The following is a 23,754-nucleotide window of genomic DNA, read 5'->3' as shown; positions in this document are numbered from 1 at the left end:
TTAAAAGAGCCCAGAGCTGTACACCTTGCCCTACAGGGAATAACATTGCACTGGCTTCAGCTGCTCAAACTCAAGACGGCAAACGCAAGGGTGGCACCTGGTAGGACCTGTCAATTTTATTATTTAGGAGAGACCAGATAACTTTCCTCTTAAATGGGCCTTTGGTGAAAGATGACATCTTTCTGTCCCATCTGTTTTGAGAAATATATTATGCCCTGGTGTCCACCTCTCACTCTCCTCAATATTGAGATACACAAAGACTGGAAAGTAAATACATGGGGCAGAGGGAGGATGGTTTAAACTTTAAGCTTAAAGTTTGGAAGGGAGAAGACAGCTGGGTTTGAGCCTTATGGAAGAATCACCTTGTACTCTTGCTTATCTTTTTCTGGAGATCTTCATTGCTGGAGAGTCCTAGGAGGAAGTCACTGCCTGCGGTCCAGCAGTCCTGGTAACTATGCATGGCTGTTCATGTTCTCTACTTTTTAAAGTATGGCTGGGTACATCTAGGTTAGACCTAGATTGTAGAATCATCCTCTTACCCCCTTCTCCTACAAGCAGAATCCTCATAGTTGCTAATGCAGTAAAATAACACTAGCATTTGTTTAGTGCTGTAGATGCAGTTTTTAAGAAGTCTCCAATCCTATGCACACTTACCTGGAAGCAAGTTCCATTAAACTCAGTGGACCTTACTTTTGAGTAGACATGCAGGATTGCACTGAGAACCACTACAGTCCTTAAAACTAAGGATTATAAACAGGCCAATATACTCTCTTCCTCCCCTCCACTCGTCTGCAAATTGTACATTTGGACGTAAGTATTATAACCTGCTTATGGATGCTATAACAATGGAGAAACATGGCAAATTAGATGCACATTTTTATTTTTATATATTTAAGGCTTTTAAACCCACCACCCACAGAGTGTCCAGTTTCCTTCAAGATCCTCTTCCGCTACATGGCAGTACTCAGCCATCAGTCTAGTTTGAGCGAGGCCGGGCTCCAGTCAGGGATCAGAAAGAGGCTAAGCACCAGCTGTTGATGCTGGGGGGGGGGGGGCAAGAAGCTGCTCACTTTTTACTGGCCTTTATGGCAGACTTAGTTATTTTAGCTGCCCCACTAGCCTTCTTCTCCACAGACTTAATTACACCCACGGCCACTGTCTGCCTCATGTCCCGAACAGCAAAACGACCTGCCAAAGAGAAGAGAACTCATTAGGGCACAGAAAGTTCAATGCAGTTTCTGGAATCTTTTTACCTATGATCGACAGGTTTAAAGTGCCATGGCTTAGCTGCAGTTGTGAAGAGTTTGATATTTGTAGCTCCGCTCACAGAATTACCAGTTCCTAGTACAGTGGTACCTCGGGTTAAGAACTTAATTTGTTCTGGAGGTCCATTCTTAACCTGAAACTGTTCTTAACCTGAGGTACCACTTTAGCTAATGGGGCCTCCCGCTGCTGCTGCGCCACCGCTGCACAATTTCTGTTCTCATCCTGAAGCAAAGTTCTTAACCCAAGGTACTATTTCTGGGTTAGCGGAGTATGTAACCTGAAGTGTCTGTAACCTGAAGCGTCTGTAACCCAAGGTACCACTGTATTCCTTAGGAAGAAGGACTGATTATTAAACTAGTTTTTAAAGCTGTCACATAGATGTAGCTATAAATGGCTGTAGAATGCAAAACCGCAAGCTAGAAGAGTGCACCATTAGCAAGCAGCAGCCTTCCTAAAAGCTAGAAACAAATGCCTAACCAAGGTGAGGGTAACCTTTGGTCCTCCAGATGTTGCTGCACTACAACTCCCTTCAGTCCTAGGAAGCATGACCAGGGATTATGGAAGTTGTAGTTCATCAACATCTGGAGGGGCAAAGGTTACCTACTCTTGGCCTAGCCACTCATATCATACAATAGCCACTAATAGTTAGCATGTGGCACATTTAATAGGAGGATACAGTCAAAGATCATACCTCCCTGCCAAGCTTCAAAGGAGGACCTGATTCATCACAACTGACCACAGAATGATTCATTATTTGTTTATTTGGACGATTTATGTGCACTGTTTTCAAGTTCAGCCTACTCAAAACGGCTATTGAGGCAGACAGGAGAGGCCTGAAAAAAGACTCCTAAACAGACCCAGAAGGTCCTACGGAGGCAGTCATTCTTAGCAGAAGAATACCCTTACATGAGCAACACACATCAAGTACAAACCTACTCAAAACTTCCTGTTATAGCAAACTCTCAAACCACATTCCGCAGCCACTCCCACAATTCAGTCTCACATCCTCAGTCAAGGGCAAGATGTACTGGGTACAGACTTAGCTACCCAAAAATCTAATTTTTCAGTCCATTTTTTAAAAATCCAAGTTGCTAGCCCTCATGGCTGTTGTGGTATGTGCACATGCACAATGCCCCTTAGTGCCAGAGGAAAACAGGAACATAGGATGCTGCCTTATACCACTGGCCCATCAAGTTCAGTACCATCTGCCCTGACAAGCCACGGTTCTCCAGGATATCAGCCAGTGAGTTTCTCTTCCAGCCTTACCTGGAGATGCCTGGGATTGAACTTGTGACCTTCTGCATGCAAAGCAGATGCTCTGCCACTGAGCTATGGCCCTTCCCCAGGTCAGGGCCTAGGCAAACCTGAATGACCTGAAAAGGCCCTTGCACAACCTAGACCCTCACCCTTCCACATAATGAGAAAAACCAAAATGATGCCCTTTAAAATGGAAGTATGGACACTTTTGCATGATGGTTCCCGAGAGCAAGCTGCATCTTGGTTTTTTGATACATTTTGAAGTCATTTTGAATCAAGATAGTGGACTGAACCTTTCTAAGCTACACCAATTTCAAAACTGCCCTGAGGTTTTAGTTTTTTAGAATTCCTAGCCAATCCCATATATGAGGCCACGAGTCTCTGATAAATGTGCTGCAAACTTACCAAGAGGTGGGTATTCAGAGAAGCTCTCCACACACATGGGCTTGCCAGGGATCATCTGAACAATGGCCGCATCGCCAGTCTTCAGGGATTTGGGGTCATCCTCCAGCTTCTTGCCAGACCTGCGGTCAATCTTCTCCTTCAGCTCAGCAAACTTACAGGAGATATGGGCTGTGTGGCAGTCCAGGACTGGGGCATAGCCTGCTGAGATCTGGCCTGGGTGGTTCAAGATGATCACCTACAACATCAAGGTCAAGGAGGAAGTACATGTAGGACTTCTGAAAACATTTACTCTACCTGTCCAGCAGCCTTTCCCCAACTGGGTGCCCTTCAGATGTTTTGGACTACAACTCCCATCAGCCCTGGGAACATGGGAGATGGCCTTTTCGGTGGCTGCTCCTGAACTATGAAACTCCCTCCCTGGTGAAGCTAGATTGGCATCCTCCTTGCTGTCCTTCTGCTGGCAGGTACATTTTTTTTGCTCCAATAGGCTCTTAGGAATTGACTGCTTTTTATGAAAGAGCTGGTGTCGTGCTGTTTTTATTGTAGTTTTTGTAAGGTTTTAAATAAATTGTATGTATGTATGTATGTATGTATGTATGTATATAGCTTTTTGTTCTATCAGTGTTTACTTTTTTAAAGATTGCTTTCGCCCCTTTTTTGCGGTTCTTATTTTTACTTTTTTAAGTCACCTTGAGTCCTGTTCTATGATGATGTTGCTACACAGCAGAGGTAGGAAACTACCCACTTGACATTGGATGATTGTTCAACTTCAACAGATTCCTCTTGCTGTTATGCAGTATTCCACAAGCTTTGTTTTCTTCTCTAAATGCCATACCACCCGGGCAACTTCATGTTTCTGACCAGGACAGTTCAGGATTCAGAATACTTGTAATGCAAAGGACTTGATCTCAGTGGTGACTGGAGCCCATGGGGAATGGCATGGCATTATTATTTACTGTATCAGCCATGTTGATCCTTGATTCTGGCCCTGATTTTAAGGTGCTTAACCTGTGCAGACTGGAAATGAGAATTGAGTATCCAATGAAGCTTGGCCTTTTTACACCTGATCTGGGAGGGTGGGGCCTCAGGCTGCTGAGGTGGTGTTGAGGAGGGAGTTGTTGCTCTTATTGCTAGGTTGTTGTTTTTGTATTGTTTGCTGTGATTTATGGGAATTGTTCGGTTTCGTTTTGTATTTTTGAATTTACTACTGATGTCTACTTTTGTTATGTTGTAGTTATGTATTTTTTCATTATGTAAGCCGCCTTGGGCATGGCTTGAATTGTGGAAAGGCAGCATACGTTTGTTTGTATGTATGTATGTATGTATGTATGATTGACAGGTAGTAAGTTGACCTATGCAGGTGTGGGGATATAAAGGCCTGGCCCACCAGGCCAAAAAGGTCCCCCATCCCTGCTTTATGGAGTTACAAGGATATGCAACCAAGCATTATGGGAAGGGCTGCAGCTCAGTGGAAGAGCATCTGCTTACAGAAAGTCCCGGTCCAATCCCCAGCAACTCTAGGTAGGGCTGGGAGGGAAACCAGGCCCAAATCATGGAGACCTGCTGCCAGTCAGTGTAGACAATACCAAGCTAAATGGACCAATAAGTGACTAAATATGGAAGCTTCCTCTATCTCCCAAGACCCCTCTGGCCCTGCCCACCCCTCACCTGGGCTGAGAAGCTGCCTGCCTCCATGGGAGGGTCGTTCTTGCTGTCCCCGGCCACGTTCCCACGATGGATGTCTTTCACTGACACGTTCTTGACGTTGAAGCCCACGTTGTCTCCTGGCAGGGCCTCCGCCAGCGCCTCATGGTGCATTTCCACAGACTTCACCTCTGTGGTGATGTTGGTGGGGGCGAAAGTGACCACCATGCCGGCCTTCAGGAACCCTGTTTCCACCCTGCCCACCGGGACAGTGCCAATGCCTAAGGGTAAAGCAACAGGGTTACCCACTGAGCTGCACAGCTAATGGCCTGACAGAGTTACTCCAAGCTCTGCCTCATAGAACAACAGCCATCCCCAGTCGAGTAGTGAAAAATATGGCCTAGTCAGCCTCAGGCAACCCACTAGGCTTCCATATGTAAAGTAGTACTATTTAACTCTTAAGAATTGGTGGCCGAGTTTGTGCTTCTCCTATTCTATTCCATCCCAGTCTCTTTTCCCTTGTGTGCCATGGCTTTAGGGCTGCAACTCTGCAAGCAGGGGCTGCCTTATTTCAGTTGATTCTATGTAAGCTGCTCCGGGAGCCTTTTTGGCAGAAATTCAGGCTACAAATGCAGACCAGCAAGGACTCGGAATTCTTCCTGAAAGCTGGAATATTTGCCTGCATTGAATCACTGATCTGTGCATAACTATTGAAGCGCAGGTCAATATCCTTTTACATTATTATCCCACCAGTACAATAATGCATACCACCAATCTTGTAGACATCCTGCAGAGGAAGGCGAAGGGGCTTGTTAACAGGGCGGGAAGGAGGGATAATAGAATCCAGAGCTTCCAGCAAAGTGGTGCCAGAGGCATTGCCTTCCTTCCTGGTGATGCTCCAGCCCTTGAACCAAGGCATCTGCCAACAGAGATGAAGAGTATGTGCAGTTTTCAGCATGCCTGCAAATATTTGTGACAGCCTGAAGTCACATCATGCAATTCTACGGCTGGAGACCTTCTACAGCTGGTCTTTGGAAGTGGGCATATTCTCCTGTCTCTCTCCTGGGAATGTGTTTCCAATTTTTAGGAGGGGGTAGGAACAAGCTTGGCAAGTCTAAGCTTATTCCCTGGGATCTTCAGGTGGGAGCTTACCAAAGACCTCCTTCATGGAACTCTGCAGAACTACTGCCAATCTATGTTAGCCGAAGTGGGTCAGCTGGGCAAACAGCCTAAATCAGTATGAACGGGGCTATGTGTCTTCTGCAATTCCACTGGATGGTGGAATTCAGCTCACCAAAAGCCTCAACATTTATTTTCAAAGGAGGGGTAAATGAAGTTTCTAGTTCTTATGACTGCAGAGGTATGCTTGAAAGTGGGCATAAGATGTCTGCTTAAATCTCCAGTACCAGAATAGAGGCTTAAGTAAGATTTTTAGACATGGGATAAAGAAAGGATGAGGTCTTGTGGCCCTCCAGATGTTTGACTCCCAAGTCCCATCAACCCCAGCAAATACAGTCAGGAATGATGGGCGTTATAGTCCAACAGCATCTGGAGGACCACAGGTTCCTTTGTGCTGGAGAAATACCACTGACCTCATCAATCTAAACTTCCCTACTGAGTAGGTTTGAGGAAAGGGGGAGAAAAATACAGTAAGCTACTCACGTTACTGCTGGGCTCTAACATGTTGTCTCCATGCCACCCAGAGATGGGCACAAAGGCCACAGTGGCTGGGTTGTAGCCAATCTTCTTGATGTAGGCACTCACTTCCTTGGAAATCTCCTGGTAGCGCTTGCTGCTGTAAGGAGGCTCTGTGGAGTCCATCTTGTTCACCCCAATGATGAGCTGCTTCACCCCCAAAGTATAGGCCAAAAGGGCATGCTCACGGGTCTGCCCACTCTTGGAGATGCCAGCTTCAAACTCACCCATGCCAGCAGCCACAATCAGCACTGCACAGTCAGCCTGGGGAGACCAAGAGACAGCTCTGGAATACTGTCTGGAGTCTAGGGACTCCCAAGGAGTCAGGGTAGAATCTAGGGGACAGTTAGGGCAAACTAATATGGTAGGCATAAGTCATTTACATTCATCTAGAAACTATTAGTGCCATGAAACAGGATACAAATCTTTAATGGAGTTTCAACAGCCCTCAGAAACTACAACCCATGAGGCTGCGTTAGGGCAAAGGTTTGATTTCCAGACTTTTTATCATCTTGGTAGCCCTCCTCTGCACACGTTCCAGCTTGCCAATATACTTCTCAAACTGTGGCACCCAGAACTGGCCACAGTACTCCAGATATGGTTTTACCAAGCCAGAATAGAGTGGAACTATTACTTCCCTTGATCAAGACACTATACTTCTGTTAATATAGCCTGATTAGCTTTTTTTGCTGCTGCATCACACGGTTGACTCAAGTTAGGCTTGTGGTCTACTGGCAAGCCAGATTCCCGCCCCCCGCCCCCTCCCATCTTATTTTTGTGCAGCTGGTTCTTCCTCCCTTTTCTTTAAAAAGGTAAGTTACATTTTACTTTGCACTGTTTTGCAAAGAAAAGAGAAGTAGCCATAACTAATGGCACACGTTTCCTCTCCAGGGGAGTGGAAGACAGCAACCTTACCTGAGAGGTCCCAGTGATCATGTTCTTTATGAAGTCCCTGTGGCCGGGAGCGTCGATGATGGTAATGTAGAATTTGCTGGTTTCGAACTTCCACAGGGAGATGTCGATGGTGATCCCTCGCTCCCGCTCAGCTTTCAGCTTGTCCAGCACCCAGGCATATTTGAAAGAGCCTTTTCCCATCTGCAAGGAAGAGAGAAAACTACTTTTAGCAACCAAACTATACATGATGCAAAATGCATCATCAGGAAGCCTAACTTTGTTTGTTTTTTAATTACAGTGGTACCTCGGGTTAAGAACTTAATTCGTTCTGGAGGTCTGTTCTTAACCTGAAGCACCACTTTAGCTAATAGGGCCTCCTGCTGCCGCCGCACCACCAAAGCACGATTTCTGTTCTCATCCTGAAACAAAGTTCTTAACCCGAGGTAATATTTCTGGGTTAGCGGAGTCTGTAACCTGAAGCTTATGTAACTTGAAGCATATGTAACCCCAGGTACCACTGTAATTGCATGCATGGATGGCAATGGGGGGGAGTTATAATTAGGACTGCAGTGCAGCACTTAGGAAGATTTAAACTTTTCATTCTCTACCACATTCCTTATTAAAATGACATACCTACTCATTGCTGTAGGAGCTGTTTCTTTCTGGAATTAATAGCATGCGAAGGGGATTTTCAAAATGATTGTAACAGGGGTAGAAAGGGTTAACTCTTCTCCATGGTCATATACCAATAATAATAGCCTCTAAAACAAATTTAAACAGTTAACAATAGTTTGTTAAAACAAAATAAATCCCTGGTATGCTTGCTAGTAGGCAATTAACATCTAAGCTAGCTTTCTCCTGAATCTTGTGTAGTTGCAGGAGGTAGATGTAGCTGTGTGTGAGAGAGAGAGTTAATATATTGCTACCGGCCACCCCAAACTCTGCCAAGCGGTAGCAAGATTTCAGGGGTCTTGACACTTAACCGGGGTTTGTGTTCCTTTTGAATGAGGCATGGCAGAGCCTGTAGTGTCTTTAAGATATATAGTTTTATTTACACATATATACACACACCTTAGCCTTGAAGATGGAGGCTATATTCCGTTAAGTCAGCATCTTAAAAAAATAAAAATAAATGCACACTATTTCCAAAACACTCCAGCCGAGTGAGAAGAGGACAGACAAGGGGGTATAGGATTCCTGGAGCAGCCAGTGATTAATTAAAAATAAAAAAGCAGTAGCAGTGCCAGTGGTTCTAGGCTACCCCAATATCCTAGTTGTGCAGGCACAGTCAATGAAGCAGGAATGCCCTCTGCACGTACCTAGAGGTACTGCCTTTCATTCTAGGCCTGAGGCCTAGCATGAACTCACCTCAGCTGCCTCCTTCTCAAATTTCTCTATGGTACGCTTGTCTATGCCTCCACATTTGTAGATGAGGTGGCCTGTGGTGGTCGACTTGCCAGAGTCCACGTGCCCAATAACCACTATGTTGATGTGGGTCTTCTCTTTGCCCATGGTGACAAGGCTGAGGGAGCCTGTAAGGATTGGAAGCAAGAGGCAAAGCCCAGATGTACCTGGAAGAGGGGGGAAAGTCTACAAACATGGTTCAAACTGCAGCTACACAACAACATTTGCAGGCCGCCAGCTGCAAAAAAAAAACACCTCTGGAGTCCAAATTATGCCTCCAAATTTAACATCAAAGTTTTTCTACTATGCCTGCATGCTTCCCCCCCCCCAGCATTTTTTTTTGGGGGGGCGGTAAGTAGAAGACAGTGGCCCCAATCAGAGGTTGCTAATTTAAGATGCCCATGCCCATCTGATTTGGCAAAAAAACCTATCCAGGCTTGAATTCTGGTGCATGCACCAAAGTTACTGGAGTGAGACCCATTTAGACTGCTGTAAAGATGTGCAGTGAACACACAAACACACACACACAGGCAAGACAAAGCCTTGGATCAGAGAAAAGACCAGAAGGGAACAGAATAAGCAGGATGGGCAGAGACCCCCACCAGCAACTGGCACCTTCACTGGTCCAGTTTGACAGCCCTATATTCTGCATTATGGATTCAGAAGTAATTCCTATTCAGAAATCCTATCCAGTTCAATGGGCATAAAGTAGGTGGGTTATGAGTCTACAATTTTAAGAACTAGGGAGTAAAGCCTATTGAGCACAGTAAATATGTACAGTGTAGGATTGCAATGTTTAACCCCAAAGAAATTCACCCAAATAGTCACAGTTGGGGTGGGCAGGGGGCCAGAGAGGGCAGGTCTCCTGCACCTTTAAAAGGTATGTAGAATTGAGAATCTCTCCTCCGCACGTGTGCCTGGGATGACAAGCTGCTAAATTCGCTCCCCAACACAGATATTAAAGGCAGAGCACAGCCCCTTCGCCCAACCACCCTAATCGCAATTTCACGAATTGAGCCCTGCATGCACGCTTCCGAGTACACCTCACCTCTCCCGACCCGAAAACCAAACGCCCCCTAACCGAAACCGAAGCGACTTCGAAGTCAAACCAGACCAGAGTCCCTTCACCTTGCTAAGATCAGCGGGGGAGACACACACACACCCGGCCAAGCATCGGTTTTATCGGGGGGGGGGTCTTTGAAAAGAAACACACACCCCCTTTCTAGCCTGCGTGTAAACGGATCAATTCGAATGAACCTTGTAAAAGACACCCAACCCTTTCCACAAGCAGGTGCCAGCCTCGGCACTTGCAGAAATGAGCCCCCCATCTTTGCAACGCACAAGTCACTCGCGAATAAAACGGGTTGAGAAATCCCGCCGTCCTCCCGTTCAAACCCCGCGTCACCTTTCTCCACGTGTGAATCCCGAAGGCCCAATAAGCACGCAGTGCTTTGGTCCGCGGCTTTTAAGTCCTCAAAGGCGGGGCCGAATTTGGGCCAAAAATCCCTCCCCCCACCCCCCATCGCTTCTTTTCAGCCATCACAATGGATTGATGGGAGGGCTGGGTTGACATGAAACAGAACTTTTTAAAGGTGGAGGGACCAAACGAGAGAAGTAAGGTGACACTGGTGTCTCACTTTACTTCGGAATTTGATTTTTTTTACAAACTCTTACTTTCCTGGAACAATGAGGGCTAGAGAGTTAAAATGATAAATTGAGACATTCCCTTCAGTTTTAGCGGTGGATCTGTTTCTCTACAGGGAAAAGGGTGCTATATGCGGCCACAATGCAGTGCAAAAACACTTTTTTTGAGACAGTGGCAAGGCCAGAGCTCCAACTCTCATCCGATCCAGCTGGCATAGCCAAGGGTCAGGGATGATGGGAGTTGTAGTGCAGCAATATTTAGAGGGCCACAGGTTGCCCAGCTCTACAGTAAACCTGCATGAGTTCATGCTGCTCCTGCTAGACCAGGGGTGTGTGGTTTGAATATTAACATACCTAACTCTAGACAGATTTCTAGTGCAGAATTTATATATATATTGGGGGGGAACGCCTCTCATTGGATTCTTCCATTTTATCTGCAAACAGAATACAGTGGTACCTCGAGTTACATACGCTTCAGGTTACATACGCTTCAGGTTAAGACTCCACTAACCCAGAAATATTACCTCGGGTTAAGAACTTTGCTTCAGGATGAGAACAGAAATCGTGCTCTGGCGGCGCGGCGGCAGCAGGAGACCCCATTAGCTAAAGTGGTGCTTCAGGTTAAGAACAGTTTCCGGTTAAGTACGGACCTCCGGAACGAATTAAGTACTTAACCCGAGGTACCACTGTATATTTATTTTTGATGGATCAGTCTCAATTTCCAGTCTCAATTTACATTCCACAGAATGTAAAGCAATTTTCCATTGCTTAGGCTGTATAATACATTCAAATTCCTTAATTCACACATCTCGTAAGATCCATTAAGTTTGTATGAACAATGGCTACAGGTTCAACTTTCTTTAAGGAACCAGCTATTTCCTCCAATGATTTAGGAGATGTCACTCATTGTCCCTTTTAATCTAACACCCAGGACCCGAGGTTTGACTAGCCATACCCATTTGTTATAGATGAGAACCAATAATTGATCAGTTTCCAGTGGAGTAGCTTTGTGGCACTTTAAAGCCTCACAAATTTATTATGAACAGTTCACAAAAACTAATGCCATAATGAATTTGTTGAACTTTTAGGTCCCACAAAACTCATTGTTAGCTTTGCTAGATTGGTTAGTCACTCTTCCTGCAGAAAAATAATTAGGAAATGAACACTTTATCCTGAGTTCACAGACACACCCCTTGCTCTTTAGGCAAAAAAGCTCTCAGAATAACATAACATGTGAAGTAAAAGGAATTGAGAGGGAGGAGGAAAAGCAAGTTCAAAGACAAATTATTCAACTTACAGAGCGTAGTTCATAACATAGTTCAAAGACAGGTTTGGTGCAGCTGAGCATACACATGTTTACTCAGAAGCAAGCTTAGTCTGCATTTAATGGCCCTTACTCCCAAGTAAGTTTCTTTTATTTCTGTATCAAAATATTTAGAGACCCCACTTTAATAAAAATACATAAATAAGGTATGCAGCATACAAAACAAGATAAGACATCAAACATTAAAAACTTCCTATGAAAAACTAGCTCCAGTAAACTCGGTGGCAAAGGATTGCTAAGAGGTTTAGCTATCTATATGGAAACCATCAAAAATGTTCTCACTAAAGACCAACTAAGAAGACATGAATGAATCAACAAGCTTTCGAGTTTATCATAATTATTTATCAACAAAGAAAAATGTTGAGTTTTGGTTTTTTTGCAGAGATACAACATAGTATTTCTGGGCATGATGAAAAAGCATCTAATGAGATGAGCTCTTGTCCACGAAAACTTATACCACTGCAAGGCTGAAGCCCTGAACCCATTTACTTAAACGTGAACCAAACTAGTTCATTTTGTAAATGGACTAACATGGAGCAGAATCAGTTCTGGATGGACTAACATGGAGCAATCCCCTTTGGGGACATGTTGAACTTGAAATAGTTCCTTTTTAAAATGAACTTTCCAAGCTCCAAGCAGCCCTCCTGTCTGATCAGGAATGTTTGCTCCCTAACATTCTGAGGGGTTTGGGTTTGACCGTTGGAAGTGGGCAGTTGGTGATCTCTGGGGTAAGTAAGGCTCCTTAGGAAACTCTGTGGGGTTGGGGAATTGCAAAGGCAGGTCCCTACTAGTGAATATAGGCTAGGGGGATTTAAATATAGTAAAAACAAAGAAGCCCAACGTCCAGATCAACTTCCCTACAAACCAAGAGTAAGTTCATTTAACACGAAACAGCTCCATCTTTATATTTGCTAGCCTTTTAGTGTCTCTTCACTTACTTATCAACCATTATTTCAGTAATTTTATTGATATCTACTATGCTTTTATGCTCCACACACTTGTTGGTCTGTTTATATACTACAGTGGTGCCTTGGGTTAAGTACTTAATTCGTTCCGGAGATCCGTTCTTAACCTGAAACTGTTCTTAACCTGAAGCACCACTTTAGCTAATGGGGCCTCCTGCTGCTGCCGTGCCACCGGAGCACAATTTCTGTTCTCATCCTGAAGCAAAGTTCTTAACCTGAAGCACTATTTCTGGGTTAGGGGAGTCTGTAACCTGAAGTGTATGTAACCTGAGGTACCACTGTATTCTCTTTTGTATGCTCGATGTTATTGCAGGAAAATTCACTTTTAAAAAGTCTGTCCTCGTCTCCTTCCTCTCACACCAGTCTCCCTGCCAGGCCTGCCAAATGTGCTGCTACTCCAACCACAGACTAAGCAAAATATTTCCTTAGCACCCACCCTTGCTGCAGGATGTGAGATTCCTCAGGTAGTTTTAGGGCAGCCTGCCCCAAGGTATTTTGGACTACAGCTCCCATCACCCTCAACCTTTCACTGTGACGGCTGGGGCTGTTGGGAGTTGGAGTCTAACACATCTGGAGGGCATCTGGTTGGGGAAGACTGGCTGCTAATCTTTCAACATGGCTTCCAGAGCGGTCTGTGAAACTAGGCCCGGTTCTCATTCCCATTCTCAGCAGCATGCCTGTCAGGAATGGCGAGAAGATGGAGAAGAGGTCTCAGAGTAAGAACAGAGGGAGGACATGCACAGAGACCAGCGATAGGGAGGTGCCTGGCTACAAAACCCCATTGCTATCAGCAGCAGAGTCCAAAGAGCCTGCAGATGGGAATCTGCAAAGTCCCAAGGTGCCCCAAATCCCTCAAACTGTGGAGCATCCTGGGACACCAGCCCCCTGGTCCAGACGGAGGCCAGACAGGCTCAAGCAGGAGCCGGCAGGTAGGTTATTATCTTGCTTATTTTATGCTCATTTTACTGCTGGTGCCACTTTTGTACTAAACATTTTAGATCAGCCTTCTTTGACCTAGTTCCCTCCAGATGTTTTGGACTACAACTCCCAACAGCTCCAGCCAGCACAAGGATATTGACTCCGGTCTTCCCTGCCCAATGTGTATATTTGTAAAACATGCACAAAACCTCCAGATATTACAAATACACCATTAATCTCACAAGAAAACTAATTTCATGTGGCAGCTGTTCCTGGAACTCCCCACTACCTTGGGAAGTGTGGAATGTAGTAGTAGTAGTAGTAGTACTACTACTACTAGTAATAATAATAATAATAATAATAATAATAATAATAATACCTTAGCAAGTGAACTAAATACAACTATGATCCGAAATGTTTTTTTGTTCTAGCAGGTGATGGGTGGGTGTCCAAAGATGCAGAGGCTTTGTCTGCAGTGGCTGTGGGAGGCAGAGAAGGAAACCACCAAACCCTGCAGGCAGAGAGCAACACACTGGTTCAAAAGAAGGCAAAGCCTCTGCCCCTGAAGGAGCCAGACAGAGCCCAGGCAGCAGATGTGCTTGAGAACTTCCTCAGTCATTTTCTCACCTATCTGCATGATTGCCCAGACAGGCCTTACTTCAGGGACACCAGGGAACTCGTTCCAGGCAGCAGCTATGAATATGAAAAGGTAATGTATAACAAATGCCAGGTAAGCAGCTTTATCCAAAGCTGGGCAACCTCTCAGTTGTTGTTGGGATTCAATCCCCAACATTCCTAGTCAGCTTGGCCAGTGGTCAAGGATGATGGAAGCTGAAGTCCAGCAACATCAGAGGACCCAAGTTGTAGAATAGGACTGGGGAATCTGTGGTCCACCAGATGCTGCTGGACTCCAGTTGCCATCAGACTCAGCCAGGTGACCAATGATCAGGGATGATGGGAGTTGTAGTTCAGCAACATCTGGGGTACCAAAAGTTCTCCACTCCTAGTAGAAATAGTTAAACACCCCTTATCTCTTTTTTAAAAAAATAATATTTATTGCTTTTATACCTTACAAAAAGAAAAAAGAGAAAAGAAGAAAGAAAAGAAGAAGAAAAAAGAGAAAAAAAGCAAAAGAGAAAACAATACAATACAATACAATATATAAACAATACAGAATGCAACATTAACATTAACACATTAACCAAACAAAAACAAAACAATTAAAAAAAAAACCACACATCGTACCATCTCAATATCCTCTCTTTCATTCCCTTGTTTCATCGACCTCCTCTCACCTCCCTTTTTGTATTCCATTTCTACTAATTGTTTCAGCAAATCCTTTCCATCTTTCTCTATTTTCTGTCATGTAATTATCTTAACATATTTTAACCTTATTTTCCATTAATACTATAGTACTTATTTATACTTAATTCCTTAAGATATTTCTACTAAAGCCATATAATTCCCTTCCAACATTTTTCTAACACTCATTAATTTTACATTATTTCCATAGATAGGTTTTAAACTTTTTCCAATATTCTTCCACCATCTCTTCTCCCTGGTCTTGGGTTCTGCCAGTCATTTCCGTCAATCCCAAATAGCCCATCAACCTGGTGATCTTCTGTCCGAGGCTCTTAACTCTCTTCCAGGTCCCTTCTGCAGGTCTTTTTAATATTTATACAGTGGTGCCCCGCAAGACGAATGCCTCGCAAGACGGAAAACCCGCTAGACGAAAGGGTTTTCCGTTTTTGAGTTGCTTTGCAGGACGAATTTCCCTATGGGCTTGCTTCGCAAGACGAAAATGTCTTGCGAGTCTTGAGATTTTTTTTTCACTTTCCCCCCCTTTATCTAAGCCGCTAAGCCTTTAATAGCCTTTTAGCAGCTAAGCCGATAAGCCGATAAGCCTTTAATAGCCGCTAAACCGCTAATAGCGCTAATCCGTTAAGCCGCTAATAGGGTTGCTTCGCAAGATGAAAAAACCGCTAGACGAAGACTCTCGCGGAACGGATTAATTTCGTCTTGCGAGGCACCACTGTACATGCTCTTTACTTTGTCTTCTCCTGATCTTGTTCTTATTTTCCTTCCTTTGATGCTGAAAAGTAAATCTCCGGGGAATTCCCATCTAGCAATGTTTTTATTCCTTCTCGACAGGTCAACCAAATCTCCATAATTAAAACTGAAATTCAAAAGATATTTCCAATCGTGTTCCAAAGTTCCTCCAAGTCTGGCAGTCCCCACAACTCCAGTCTCCTTCTGACCCAAGTCCAGGTCCCATAGGTCAATCTCCAGTCCAAGCGGGGCTCCAATCCTAGAAGTCTGACTTTCTCTAAATTCAGTCTTGGAAGGCATCAACTTATAATCATCAAATTGCAACTGTAAGGCTGGAACTCTCTGCCTCACCACTTGTGCCACTTTAAGTTCCACAGCGAAAACTTTCTCCTCCGCCTTCTCCTCGATTTGCCATGTCAAAATAGATCCCTGTGTCGTTTCCTGAATAATTTCTGTATTAATATTGACTTTTTGTGCCAAATTAGTCACTTTTTGTTCCAAGTTATCAATTTTTATAGTCCTCGCATCCGTCTTCTTGAAAAGCTGTTCCAGTGAGTCATTAATCTTACAAAATGCAACCACTAAGGCTTCTTCTGTCAACATTCTTAACGTATCAAGGTCAATCCCAGATTCTCACAACTTTATCTTGCAAGTGGAAAATTCCCCCAGCTCAGCTCTTGTAACAATTTCAAAGGTTTCCTCTAGGGGGAAACAATTTCTATTTGTATCAATCCTTTTAGGCACAGTTCAAACAATAAAGTTTGTTTCAATTTTCAGTTACTTTTACTCCTTTTTAAACTCAGAAGGAGACAATGGAAACAAGATATTTCCCTTCTTTAACTTACTGTCAGCAGACAATCTGTTCACAGTCAATGAGCATATCCAAAACTTCAATACTTGCTAGCAGCCCGTTTCCAGGTTCAGAGCGGTGGTAATTTGACTTTCTTCACTCTGTCCTGCAGGCTTACACGATCTTAAATTTCCCCCCTCTTCTCCTGCTTCCAAGGGGGGTTTGGTAATTTAACCGATGGAAGTTTAATCCTTTATGAGAGACTTTCCAAGGCTTTAGCTTGCAGCCTCTTTGCTTCAATCTATTTACAAAAGGGGGAGGCGGACTTCCTGTTTGAAACCTCCCCGTTTTGGTGCCAAATTAAGACGTTTAAAAATCCAATTTTCCGTTCTACTCACGGGTTGTTGTTTTAAGATCAAATTGTCCACAGGAAAAAGTCAGCGCTCTCCTGCAACAGCAATGCGGCTTCACTCCGTGAAAAAAGCAGTCGATTCAAAGCACCGCGCCACTCACCCCACCTCACTCCGGATCCCTGAAACCGGGTTTCCCCACGAGTAGAGGAGGCGCAAAAGGTGCCAGCCGAATCCCACGTCCACAAGCCTCTCCCGCCTGTGGTTTTTGATGGGTCTCTGCCTTCGCCGTGGCAGCCAGACCCTAATTTCCACGGAGCGGATTCCTCCCGATCAGAGGAATCCAGCCATTGCGGGAGGCGACTTATCTCAGTGCTGTCGCTCTGATCAAAACTGAGGACATCTCCACCCCATAAAACTTCAGGAGATCGAGCCTCCTACACCTTGCCTAACTGGGCTCTGAGGAGGAAAGTTCAAAAATCGCACCTAAGCAGCAAACTCACCATATGGCCTCAGGTGAGCTGCAGGCTCTCTCAGCCTCAGTCTGAACCCATCTGCTCCATGGGGATTCAAATTGCAGGCAACAATCCACCACAGAGTTTCACTTGCCTAAGCCCATTAGAATCAGTGGGTATTGGGCCATATGAAGATTGTAATAGCAGTGTAACATAATGGCTGTAGATCAAACCACACCTAATGGACTTTTAATTTAAGCAATGGGAGGGAACCCTGTGGGTGCTACAGAAGGCCCCTGTGGGTGCCTGTGCACCTGCAGGCCCCACATCAGTGACCCCTGTGCTGTAATAAATGCTTACTACTGCTACTTTCTGGTTGTTGTTGTTGTTTAGTTGTTTAGTCGTGTCCGACTCTTTGTGACCCCATGGACCAGAGCACGCCAGGCACTCCTGTCCTCCACTGCCTCCCGCAGTTTGGTCAAACTCATGCTAGTAGCTTCGAGAACACTATACAACCATCACGTCCTCTGTCGTCCCCTTCTTCTTGTGCCCTCCATCTTTCCCAACATCAGGGTCTTTTCCAGGGAGCCTTCTCTTCTCATGAAGTGGCCAAAGTATTGGAGCCTCAGCTTCACGATCTGTCCTTCCAGTGAGCACTCAGGGCTAATTTCCTTAAGAATGGATGCATTTGATCTTCTTGCAGTCCATGGGACTCTCAAGAGTCTCCTCCAGCACCATAATTCAAAAGCATCAATTCTTTGGTGATCAGCCTTCTTTACGGTCCAGCTCTCACTTCCATACATCACTACTGGGAAAACCATGGCTTTAACTATACAGACCTTTGTTGGCAAGGTGATGTCTCTGCTTTTTTAAGATGCTGCCTAGACTTTCTGGTACTAAAATCCAAAAAGCCAATATAATGCTGGTGAAGCATAATAGTTATCTAAATCAGGCCATTTGCACTCAAGGAGTAAATCTTCAAGGAATAATTAATCTCAAGGAAGCTGCCATCTGTCTCCTTACTGCTCTGCTGCTGCAACCGCCACTAACCTGCCCCACCCCCTGCAATGCAATTGGGCACACCTCCCATAATCTCAAACCACGGATCATACTGGCTGAGGCTGATGGGAACTGAAGTCCAAAAACAGCTAGAAGGGAAGACCTCAGAGTCAGTGTGACAGGTGAGGCAGGGTTGGTTCTGTGCCTCAAGCCCTCTCCTTCCTTCCCTGTTGTTTTCAACGATGCTGTTGGTTTGCCTGCAGGTCTTGCATCCGGGCAAGTTTGAGGTGATGCTAAGCATCCTTGTCCCACAGGACGTCCAGTACACTGAAGTGGAGGGCTATGGCGGCCTCTTTTACACCCTGGCTCTCTTGAGAAAGTCTCGCAGCTTCCCAGCAACGCTCCTTATGGAGGATGGGAAGACCATCTCCCCACGGAACATCATGGAGGAATTCCGGAAACACGTCGACCAGTTTCTTAAAGTTTCTTATTCAGGTGTGGCCAATCAGGGATTTGGGGTGAGGGTAGGAGGAAAGGATGAATAGCCAACACCGGAGTGGGGGTTTGTTTACAGACCTGAACCACTTTATACTGCACCCAGGCACCACACATTCCTGGGAGGCTTGTAAACATTGCCAGCCACAGCTTGCTGAACTATGCAGGCATCCCAAGCAACTCCCTAGGATGCCTGGGATACCCAACACACATTAAAAGCATATGACTTCCCCCCAAAGAATCCTGTGAACTGTAGTTTCCACCTCACAGAGTTATAATCACCAGCAAACCCATTTTCTGTAAACTGCTTAGAGATTAAAAAAGGTAAAGGGGTAAAGGGACCCCTGACCATTAGGTCCAGTCGCGGACGACTCTGGGGTTGTGGCGCTCATCTTGCTTTACTGGCCGAGGGAGCCGGCGTACAGCTTCCGGGTCATGTGGCCAGCATGGCTAAGCCGCTTCTGGTGAATCAGAGCAGCGCACAGAAACACTGTTTACCTTCCCGCCAGAGCGGTACCTATTTATCTACTTGCACTTGACATGCTTGCGAACGGCTAGGTGGGCAGGAGCAGGGACCAAGCAACGGGAGCTCACCCCGGATTTGAACTGCCGACCTTCTGATCAGCAAGTCCTAGGCTCTGTGGTTTAACCCACAGCGCCACCCGCGTTTAAATTAAGTGGTTTATAAATCCTGCTAAATAAATTCATAAATTTGCTGCACACATGTACACCTGGAGGTGTACTGCATTTTTGGCTTGCATTTTTTGCTAGCGTTGCAGGCTGTTTGGCCCCCTGAGCTGCCTCCGTTGTTCACCTAGCTGTCCATCTGGTCTTTCAGTGCCTTTTCCAGGTTGGCAGGTGAGGCTGGAGAAGAAGAAGTCAAACTGTCCAGCAGTTCAGCTTGTAATGCTGGACAACCAAGGCACCAAGTTCATGTCCTTGAACCTCGTCCCTGCTCTGGAGATGACTGGCCAGTGGCCATGCATGAAGAAGGCGAAGGAGCTGATGAAGGGGAAAGAACTGCTTCACTTGATGAGGGTGTTTTATTTCATAGCTGAACAATCCCCCGGGAGGCACAACAAAGGTAACATACCCCTCTTACCTCTGTCAGCCAACCTGGTGCCATCAAAGGGTTGTTAGGGGTAAATTTCAGGCTGGAAATAGAGGCAAAGGTTCCAGTTTCCCAGAAAACTCTTCCAATACGTAGGCTCAGCTAATGTTTCACCTAGATTCCCACTTACATACGAACACACATGCCCATTAAGGATTTTATTTTTGTAGAAAATAACTAAACATGCCACATGTCAGCAAAGCATGAAACTTTTTGAATTTTCCCCATATATGGTAAATCTGGATTGTGTGGATGCTGTGAAAAATGTGCATGCATTTGAGCATTGATCCCATGCAACAAGCCCCCACCTGGAAGCAAGCCTGGACTGTGTTTAGCCCAGCTGATCTTGGATCCCTGCTGGGCGGAAATTGGGGGCAAGACAGCCAAGGAAGGGGCTAGGTGCAAAGAGGAATGCAGCAGCCATAGGAGCCAACTCCAGGGGACTGAGGTCCCTATGGCCCCTCCCCCCAAAAATATTTCAGGGGACCCCCCCCCATTGATGGGCATTGCCATTCAAATGGTCTTATGATTGAGAGCAGGGACCCCAGGGCTTACCTGGGACCCCACAATATTCAAGTTGGCACCCCTCCTCCACATCCTGCATAATTTAATCCACCTCTTTCATATAACATGTCTCCTGCCCCTAATTTTTTTAAAAAGCTGTACACCACCAAACGTTTCCTTGTAAGGAGGTGTCTCCAGCTCCTTGATAATATTGATTACTGACACAGAGTGGTGCATGTCTATGTCCTGTATATTTCAGAGACCTGGAGAATTTCATTCTTTCATGTTGAAAAAGAGATTTTGAACCTCAACAGCAGGTCCCAATCGTATCACAAGACAAAGTGCTGCAGGTATGTGTGCCTGGCAACATTGTTAGGGTTTGTGATTAATGAGGGCAGCACTTAGTTTCTGACATAGGTGCTGGGGGGGGCATTGTGTATGCATGACTTCACGCACATGATACCCCTGCCAACCCGGCCAGGCCAGCTCAGACCGCCACCCCCTCCCCTGCCAGCCGTCTTGCCTATGTGAAAGGGGTGTGCAGGACAAAGATGCTTCGCCCTGCTACGTCCCTGGCAATCCTCAAAAGGATGTGGCAGGGTGAAGCAGCTTTATCCTGGTGCATCCTTTTCAGGATTGCTGTGGATTTTGGGAGGGAGCTGCCCCCTTCTTGAAAATATTGAGGGGCTGCCCCCTGCCCCCTCAGTAGATGGCATCCCTGGCTTCCGAAATGAGATGGGCAGCTGTACCAGCATTCCACAAATGGGGAGCCACTGCAGAAAAGGCCTGTTCTCCTGTTGCCACCTACTGGTGGAGTGGGCACACAAAGAAGCCTCTGTTCCTCTGTCTCAGCCTCCTCCCTCATGTCATCCTCCTGTTCCCCCCCTCCTTATATGTCTCAGCCTGACATTCCATTTCTGAGCTCACAGAAGACTTAAGACTCATAACAGAAAGCCTGCTCTTTGGCAGGTGTCTTGGCCGAGATATTGCAGTGCAGAAAGGAGTGTTTGACCAGGAGTGGCAATGTTTGGCATGGAGTGCCTTTGTGAACGGAAAGCTTACCTGCTGCATGTAGGGATGAGTGCTTCTTTTATGTGTGTGAGAGAGAGAAATTGTTCCCTGGTGTTGGGTTACAAGAGAGTTAGAGCAATATAGTGGACAGACAAGTTCCAAGGCATAGTAGTCATATATTAGTAAAGGGAAGAGCGACTGCTCTGCCATCACTTTCTCCACCACCTTGCCACCAAAAGTTTTCTCTTTTCCATAGTTCCCCTCAGCAGATATCCTCCATGTATGCTCTTGTGTGGATGACATACTGTATGGCCAGAGAGATATACCTCATGCCACAAATCCTATCGTCAAGTGACTACCCAAGTTTCAGAAATGATAACCATAGTTCATTGTATACAGAGAGATGGGGGGTGGACATTGTTTGGGGAAAAGCTCTAAGAAAAGATCTGAATGAGTCAGGCTAATGACGGGGGGTGTCTGTTCTAGGAAAGACTGCTTGAAGATGCTGGATGACCTTGTGAATGCTCTCAAGATGGAATACCCTCAAATGTTGGGTCATCTGAGTTCCTACCACAGTCGGACATCCTTCCTGCACACCCTGTGGGAGTGGAAGGCCGATAAAGACTGGAAGCCTTCTGAAGTCCCTCAGTGTTTCGAGAGGGTCTTGACCAATTTCATCCACACGGTGGCCACTGCTCACCTGACCCACTTCTTCCTACCCAAATGCAACCTGTTTGGGGCAAAGTTCTTCCCGCCCACAAAGCTGAAATTCTTATGGGTGCAGCTGAAGGAGAAGGAAGGAGCTATGAAATCGTTCACTGTGTCCCGCAAGAGACGCTCTTCTGCCCTGATTGTAAATCCTGATATGACTTGGCCTCTCATGATTACGCTTGGCCTGATAGTTCTAGTATCAGTTGTTCTCCCACAAACTGCAACTTAAAAATGTAGGGTTATCAGCTTCCACTGTTTGGTTTTCTGAACTGAGAGAAAATGTGTTTTAGAATTTCTTTGTTAATGGCCAATCATAGTCATCTCATCCTGACCCAGCTAGCAACATTTTGATGTAATCCACAGAAGTGCTTTAGAGGCAGTGTTTTACAGGATGGAATTTGTGTGGGAAATGTGTCACTGGGCTGGAAAATCCACATGGAGTTTTGGTTAAGACAAGAGATCTGTGAGCAGGATAGCAGATGATTGTCAGCTCCTCCTCTTGGTCCTTTTTGCAAAATCTGTGGGGATCTTTCTCTTGCACATTTTTCGCATGGAAGGGTTTTTGTTTGTTTGTTTGTTTGTTTGTTTTGCATCTCAAGCACTCCTGACTTTCATCAGAGATAGATTATATGGTAACAGTGGTAGCACATGCAATGATCTGCAATATTCCTGTTACGCATTTATCCCTTGATGATTTGACCATATGAGGAAGACAAAATATGTGAGTATATAGTGAAATAATATACCAGAGGAATGTAAATAGATGGCCTTATTCCTAGTATAAGACAGGCCAATTCCATTACCACTTTTGATCAGATCTCTGTATTCTGTTTAATTAGGAAATTGCTTCTCCAAAAATGTTGATTTGTGGGTTGGTGCTCTGTCCTGAAAATTAATTTCTCTGTGTGTTTATGCCCATAACAGCTAGTTAAAGCTACATCTGTGGCTCCAAGTTGCTTGGTCTTCTCAGTCACAATATACAGGATTTGATAATGTACTGATTTGCCATTCAGCCTTTCCCAATCTGGTGCCCTCCAGATGTTTGGACTGCAACACAATCCCATTAGTCCCAGGCAACACAGGCATGTTTCCATCAGCCTCAGCATCATGCTTGCCAGGGCTGATGGGAGTTATAGTCTAAAACATCTAGAGGGCATCAGGTTGGGGAAGGAAGGCTGGTACAGTATCACCACCTTTTGCTTGCCTGGGTATTACTTCAGCTAGAAATGGGCTGCCTAGTTTGGTTTGGAGAGATCTCCAAGTTATTGAGTGGGATGAAAATAGTTTGTGTTTAATTTCCCTCCTCATTGTTTTGTTTATTGGTGAGCTGTGTTGGTGTTCTGATGGATGGACTTTGTTTATTTCAAAACCAGAGAAAATTATAATAAATAGATTTCCTAAAGTTTATTTATGTGTTTGTCTTATTTATTACCTTTTTATCTGGCACAAGCACATCCAGGAAGCTTCACGGTGGAGTGGAGATTTGTACCCAAGTCTCCTTGGTCTTAGTCTCAGTGTACCACACTGGCTGTCTATTCCCTCATTGCACAGCTAAAATTCCTCGAGAGGGGGAGAATGCCTATTAAATCAGAGGATGCTGCAGCTAGACTGCTGACAATACACCTGCTTATTTCAACTTAGTACTCCAATACTGCATCCTCTTAATTTACTTCTCAGAGTTCCCTGTGAAACAGCGTTTTTAAATCACTATGAAAATTGTAGCTCTAGGAGGGGACTAGAGGTCTCCTAACAACTCTCAGCACTGGTAACAACCTACAGCTCCCAGAATTCTTTGTGGGAAGCCATGTATGTTTAAAGTGGTATGATACTGCTTTTAATGTATGGTGTGAATGTGGTCTTAGT

The 23,754-nt window shown here is 45.2% G+C and overlaps 2 protein-coding genes across 17 annotated transcripts; one reads left to right on the top strand and one right to left on the bottom strand.

Moving 5' to 3' along the window:
- Positions 1 to 863: 863 nt before the first annotated feature.
- Positions 864 to 12,840, bottom strand: LOC308482493 (elongation factor 1-alpha 1-like; the record flags this gene model as incomplete). 9 transcript variants are annotated; one of them, XM_081015608.1, is made up of 8 exons in its annotated part: positions 864 to 1,188; positions 2,929 to 3,163; positions 4,597 to 4,853; positions 5,341 to 5,491; positions 6,235 to 6,531; positions 7,183 to 7,362; positions 8,530 to 8,693; positions 12,822 to 12,840. In XM_081015608.1, the coding sequence occupies 7 exons, from the start codon at positions 8,671 to 8,673 to the stop codon at positions 1,067 to 1,069; spliced, it is 1,386 nt and encodes a 461-aa protein (XP_080871734.1). In that variant the 3' UTR covers positions 864 to 1,066. The 9 variants fall into 9 exon arrangements, with proteins under 9 accessions (XP_080871734.1, XP_080871732.1, XP_080871727.1 ...); XM_081015606.1 differs by lacking the exon at positions 12,822 to 12,840 and adding an exon at positions 12,065 to 12,182; XM_081015601.1 differs by lacking the exon at positions 12,822 to 12,840 and adding an exon at positions 9,971 to 10,088 and having other exon boundaries at positions 8,530 to 8,732.
- LOC308482491 (cyclic GMP-AMP synthase-like) lies at positions 7,156 to 23,298 on the top strand. 8 transcript variants are annotated; one of them, XM_081015597.1, is made up of 7 exons: positions 7,156 to 7,243; positions 13,171 to 13,427; positions 13,848 to 14,125; positions 18,323 to 18,554; positions 19,393 to 19,638; positions 20,429 to 20,519; positions 21,667 to 23,298. In XM_081015597.1, exons 2-7 carry the CDS (start codon positions 13,172 to 13,174, stop codon positions 22,118 to 22,120), a joined length of 1,557 nt encoding a protein of 518 aa, XP_080871723.1. In that variant the 5' UTR covers positions 7,156 to 7,243; position 13,171; the 3' UTR covers positions 22,121 to 23,298. The 8 variants fall into 8 exon arrangements, with proteins under 8 accessions (XP_080871723.1, XP_080871725.1, XP_080871724.1 ...); XM_081015598.1 differs by lacking the exon at positions 7,156 to 7,243 and adding an exon at positions 10,162 to 10,179 and having other exon boundaries at positions 13,168 to 13,427; XM_081015592.1 differs by lacking the exon at positions 7,156 to 7,243 and adding an exon at positions 11,581 to 11,612 and having other exon boundaries at positions 13,168 to 13,427.
- The last annotated feature ends 456 nt before the right edge of the window (positions 23,299 to 23,754 follow it).

The sequence above is a fragment of the Podarcis pityusensis genome (genome assembly GCF_964106645.2).
Source record: "Podarcis pityusensis genome assembly, chromosome: 8".
NCBI lineage: Eukaryota > Metazoa > Chordata > Lepidosauria > Squamata > Lacertidae > Podarcis > Podarcis pityusensis.
This window is presented reverse-complemented; position numbering and strand designations above follow the sequence as displayed.